This window comes from Vombatus ursinus, unplaced genomic scaffold (genome assembly GCF_900497805.2).
Source record: "Vombatus ursinus unplaced genomic scaffold, bare-nosed wombat genome assembly UNPS02014802.1, whole genome shotgun sequence".
Lineage (NCBI taxonomy): Eukaryota > Metazoa > Chordata > Mammalia > Diprotodontia > Vombatidae > Vombatus > Vombatus ursinus.
Genome location: NW_020954580.1, coordinates 5055214 through 5061191, shown reverse-complemented (window position 1 = coordinate 5061191; position 5978 = coordinate 5055214). Strand labels below are relative to the sequence as shown.

General features: G+C 45.0%; 1 protein-coding gene across 3 annotated transcripts in view; it reads left to right on the top strand.

The window, feature by feature from the left end:
* The first annotated feature begins 5349 nt into the window (after positions 1-5349).
* The window catches only part of SPEG (striated muscle enriched protein kinase), an 81105-nt gene continuing 80476 nt past the window's right edge, over positions 5350-5978 (top strand). For all 3 annotated transcript variants that reach the window (XM_027873802.1, XM_027873806.1, XM_027873805.1), the window contains exon 1: positions 5350-5761. In XM_027873802.1, the coding sequence (XP_027729603.1) occupies positions 5350-5761 (412 nt within the window). The remainder of the gene's footprint in view (positions 5762-5978) is intronic.

The following is a 5978-nucleotide window of genomic DNA, read 5'->3' as shown; positions in this document are numbered from 1 at the left end:
AAACAACATATATCAGGTGGTCCCTGCTCTCCAGGAGCTCACAGTGTAATGGGGAGAGAACATGCATACATCTATGCAAAAACAAGATATATACAAGATAAATTGGAGATAATCAGCAGAAGAAAGGTACAAGGATTAAATGGAAACAGGAAAGCCTTCTTGGAAAAGGTGGGATTTTAGCTGAGACCTGAAGGAAGCTGCAAAGCCAGGAGCCAGAGATATGGAGGGAGAGAATTCCAGGCATGCAAGACAATAAGTGAAAATGCTGGGAGTGGGGAAATGGAGTGTCTAGTATGAAGAACAGCAACGAGACTAGCACCACTGGAACCTAAAATTGAGAAGATCCAGCAATTAATTGGCTATAGGTCTTAGGAGAAGGACCAAATGGTCCACCTGTAACACCACCTGTCACCTTCTCTCCAGTCACACAGTCACTACCCTACATTCATACCCTTGTCACCTCTCACCTGGCCTATTGCAATAGGACCTGACTGATGACCTTGCTTACAGTCTTTTCCCTCTCCAATCCAACCAATCCAATCCATCATTCAGTATGATCCTGAGGGTTGAGAGACTAGGAAACTGGAAGGTGGTAGTACCTTTAACAGAAATAGGAGGGCATAGTTTAAGGTGTCAGTGTGTGGGACAGGAGGCTCTCTTAGCATGAAGGAGAACCTAGTCCTAAATAAAACCCAAATCAGTTTCAGGGAACCCAAAACGAAGTGAGAGCAGAGGCCCCAAAGACTATCAGGGCCCATGCCCCTTGATTTGCCTGACCTCATTCCCTCTTGGCATCTAAGCAATGAATTGAAAAAGCAGTTTTCAGAGAAGGAAATAGCTTACTAAATGGTGTTAAGAACAAAACAAAACAAAACAAAAATCTGAATTTGTCATCCAGTCAACTGGATCCAGTGATACCATCCCCCAGACAAAGCCCATCCATAAATGATGGGGTTGGAAAGGATGATCTCTAAAGTCTTTCCTAGATACAAATCCTATACCCTCTTGACTCCCCCCACCCCCATCCAGGCAGCTTTTGGTATTCATTTTACCTTGCATTTCATTTGTATGCCAATGTGAGTCATCCAATACAATTCCCTACCTGAAACAAGATTCTGCTCCCCATCCTCAACATGTAGTCATCCATCCAAGTTTCTATTTAAACACTCCCAGTATCTGGGAGCTTAGCACCTAATAAGACAGCTTGATTCATTTTCAGAGAACTCAAATTTTTCAGAATCCTTTCTCCCTCTACACTCCCCCCCACCATTTTTAATCACTGGAAATCCTTTGCTGTACTCCAATACCCCTCAAAAAATTTCCCCCAAGAGGTCTAATCAGCAGAGGCCTAACTTACATAGAAAGGAAGTGAGCCACCCCCTGATTGCTGACCCTGAACCACCCTGCTTCCCATTCTTACAGACATCATATCCATTGCCCCAAATGTCCAAATATTGTCTGACCTGGGTATCCAGCCCAGAGGTCTTCTGTGATCAGAATGGATGTGGCTTAAGCTAGCCTCAAGGTTTGTCAGGTGCCTTTCCATTCCTTACCCCACAAATGAATTCCCATCTCAGCCAAGGAACTCCCAGTTAAGGCCCTGGGGCCACCCAGCAGTCTTGTTTTTCAGAGATTTTGTTTAGGAAAAGATCTTGGAGGAACATGCCTATCTGTCACCCTCAAGGCAGGGAGGAATGTCAGTTCTCCTGGCTTAGGCAGCTGGCCCAAGAACACGGTGGGGTATAGGCAGAGGGACACATGAGGGAATCTTTATTAGGCTGCACAGAACAGCCTGTCCTGAGGGATAGCAGCCAGAGATCCAATCCTGGAGTGTCTTCTGTTCAGCCACAGATGGAAGAATGTTTACTCCAGCAGGGGGTGCCAGCTACGAAGAAACTCATCCATACGTGGGGGCTCAAGCATTCAATTTCATACAACAGCTACTCTCTGACACAGAGGCACCTGTGGAAATGGAGACACAGTTGCATACAGACTAACCGAGGAGTGCATGCACAGGATTCCTTCTCTCTTTCCTTCCTCACAATTCGTGAGCATTTTGTATATAAAATAGCACTCTGTACACACAATTCATAAGACTCACACTTGCATGGTTTTTATATGACTAGTTTCTCTCTCTCTCTCTCTCTCTCATTCCTTACCTTACACATAACACCCCCCCCACACACACTCTCAGAGTTAGAGGCCATCTTGGTCCACACTTCACAAGAATCCTCTCTATATAATCCCTCTCCCCTTTCTAGCTTTCTTTTGTGTGTGGTCTTCCCCTGTTAAATTATAAGCTCCTTGAGGGTAGGAACTGTTTTTCTTTTTCTTAATTGTATCTTCAGAATTTAGCACTGTATGTGGCACATGGTAGGTGCTTAATGAATGTTTTGAATTGAATTGAAGTGGTCATGCAGCCTCTAAGTTAAGCGCTCTAGTGAGAAGAAAACCCTTTCTCTTCTAGGTAGCTCTAATTGTTAGGAAGTTTTTCTTGATACTGAACTAGAAGCTGTTTCCCTCAGCTTTTTCCTGTGGCTACTAGCTCTTCTCAGGAACCCAACAGAATCAGTCTTATCTGTCTTTCACAGATCACGTGTCACCTGTTCAAGTATTTGAATGATTCATTGTAAGTCTTCTCCAGGCTAAACATTCAGGCAACAACCTAATTGTAATAATTGACATTCTTATTATGTTTTCTAGGTTATAAACTATATTTTTCTTATTTGTCACAAGGATACATTCAATTAACATTTATTAAGGCCCTACTATATGCCAGGTATGGTGTAAGGTAATAGAGATGCAAGCACAAAAATGGAGTAGTCCCTGCCCTCAAAAAGCTTATGCTCTACTTCATATGGTAAATTTTATTCATTAAACACAACATTAGGACATGGGTAATACCTTTATTCATCTTTGTACTGCTTTGGTTCCTAGCATTGTATTTTATTCTTAAAGCATGTAACAGATATTTGTTGAATAAGTGATTCAATGAATGTGAATGAACAAATTTGTTAAGTTGGTAAGGTAGATAGTATCATGCTCATTTTACTGATGAGACTTAGGTAAACTGGGTAGCCCAGGGTTACACAGTCAATAAGTAGTTACCCCCTTCTTTTTTTAAATAATATTTTATTTTTCCCATTTACATATAAAAATTTTTTAACATTCATTTTTAAAATTTTTGAGTTCCAAATTCTCTCTCTCCATCTCTCTCCTCCCCTCTTCCTGAGGTGGTAAGCAATTTGATATAGGTTACACATGTGCAATCATGCAAAACATTTCCTTATAAGTCATGTCGTGAAGTAGTTACCCCTTCTTGATGAGACTAAGTCTCAATATAATGGTTCTCTCTCTTTCCCAAAGCTTTCCACTGCATAGAGTTGGCTCAAAGTGCCATAATGCACATAGTGCTGGGCTTGGTCAGAAAGATTTGGGTTGAAATCCAGACTCAGACACAGCTAGTAAGCTCTGTGACCCTGGACAAGTCATTTCACCTCTATCTGCCTCAGTTCCCTCAACTGTAAAATGAAGATCATAATAGCAACTACCTCCCAGGGTTGTTGTGAGGATCAAATGAGATAATAATTATAAAGTGCCTGGCACATAGTAGGTACTTAATAAAAACTGTCTTCCTGTGAACCAGAGCATTAGGAGGTATTCTTATACCTTTGAGCCTAGGAGAGGACTCTAGGCCTTGGGGAACATTCCATTCCTTGTCCACCCCCTCTCCCGCCTTCCTTCAGTTTCTTCGCATTACATAGAGCCAACAGCTTTAGTCAGTCTATCAAGGTTTTGTTCCATAATATATGGGCAGGGAGAATGAGGAGGGAAGTTGGAATATGTAGGATGGGGAGTCTGGGCTTGGGATCCCCTAACCAGCTGAGGAGAAATAAGGAGGAAAGAGGCTATGGTCCTGAGATCCAGAACCCACAGGGTGTTAGCTTGAGTGCATGGGTGAGAAAAATGAAGACAGGATATTGTCTAGGTTGAAGATCTGCCAGGGAAATGGGCATAATGAAGGAGGTAGGGGAGACAAGGAGGTTCCATGGTATTCTGCTTTGGTCAGGCACCTAGAATATTATGTTCAATTCTGGGTGAGACATTTTAGTAATAATATTGACTGACTGGAAATGGATCAAAGAGAAGAGACCAGGGTGGCGAGGGGCTCAGACACCATAGTTGCGCAAAGACTGATTGAAAGAACTGGGAATATGTATGTTGGAGAAGAGGAGACTTAGGGAGAACTTGATCACTTGTATTCAAGCATTTAAAGGGTTGTTATATAGAAGAGAGATGAGACTTGTTAGGCATGAAGGTCAATGGCAGGAAGTTTCAGAGTTAGGTCTTAGCTCTATATAAGGATAAAATTATGAGCAGTTAGAGCTGCCCATCAATAAAATGGGCTGTCTTGTGGGGTGGTGATCTGAGTCACCACCATTATCATCATCATCATCATCACCATCACCACCATCATTATCAACATCACCATCATCATCATCATCATCATCATCATCATCATCACTACCATCATCATCATTATCATCATCATCATCATCATCATCCTCACAACTGATACAGAGAACTTTAAGGTTCACAAAGCATTTTATATACAGTATCTCATTTCATTTTCACAACAAACCTGTGAAATAAGAACTATATATAGGTAGTGAGGTCCCCATTGTGAGAGATCTTCAACAGAGTTTAGATGACCACTTGTTGGGATTGCAGTCGAGAGGATTCTTGATTTAGGTGAAAGTTGGATTAGGTGATCCCCGAGTCCCCCTTTGACTCTAGAGAGTCCGTAAGTCTTATGGTTTGTCTGCTCAGTTCTTCATTTTCCTTTCCCCCACCTTATCTCCTATTCCTTCTCCCCCACCACATTCCTTTCCTTTTCTTTCTACAGTTTACATCAGGCTTAAGTGAGGAGGATAGAATGGGACTCAGATAATCTCTTCTCTGAGAGTGTAGGCTAAGGTTGGGGGGAGGGGGTTGGTGTGGGAGAGGCTTCATAAACAGGAGAGTTAATGATTAGCATGAAATCCCTGAGTAAGGAAGAGTGTGGGGGGTGAAGGCTGGAAGGAGGATAGGAGAAGGGACCCTGTCCATATTCCCCCTTCTGCTGCCCCCTCCCTTTGCTATTACACAGGCAACCCGAGCTGGGGGCCTAAAAATAGCCCCCAGGCGAGGCGTAGCCACCAGCCGCCCTGGTGACCTTCTGGGTGGCACAGGCCGGCAGAAGACAGGGCTGCTCAGGCCCACTGGGGACTCCTCCTTCAGGGCTCCACTCCACCCAGGTGCTCCTGTGGGCTCCAGGGTCTCCCACCCTTCACCCCCTCTGCAGTAGCCATGCAGAAAGCCCGGGGGACCCGGGGAGAATCTGTCAGCCCAAGGGCACCCCCCAGCCCAGGTGTGCCCCCAAAGAGGGCCAAGGTGGGGACTGGGGCTGGAGCTAGGACTGGGGCTGGAATTGGGGCCCGGGGAACAACAGCGGGAGCCCCAGTCTTCCTTCGGCAGCTGAAGAACACAGCAGTTTTCTCTGGCCGGGATGTGAGGCTGCAGGTGGCGGTGAGTGGGACACCCCAGCCTGCCCTCAACTGGTTCCGAGGTGGGGAACCCCTTCCTGATCCATCCCCAGACCCCAGCTGCCTTTGGCTCCGTGGCTGCAGGGCCCAGGATGCAGGAGCATACACCTGTACCGCCAGGAACGAGCAGGGAGAGGCTTCCTGTACCGGGGTCCTGACCGTGCTGGAAATGGAAGGTAATGGTATGGAAGGGGGAGGCAGCCAGGGAGGAGGAATAGATCGGTAAACAGCAGGCAGAATGAGGCTGGAGCAAAGGGAGGCTGCCCAAGCAGAGATGAGGAGCTGAGGGCATCTGAAAAAGGCAATCCCTCCCACAGCCTCTGTGGCCCCCGGGTTATTTTCTTTCTTTCTTTCTTTCTTTCTTTCTTTCTTTCTTTCTTTCTTTCTTTCTTT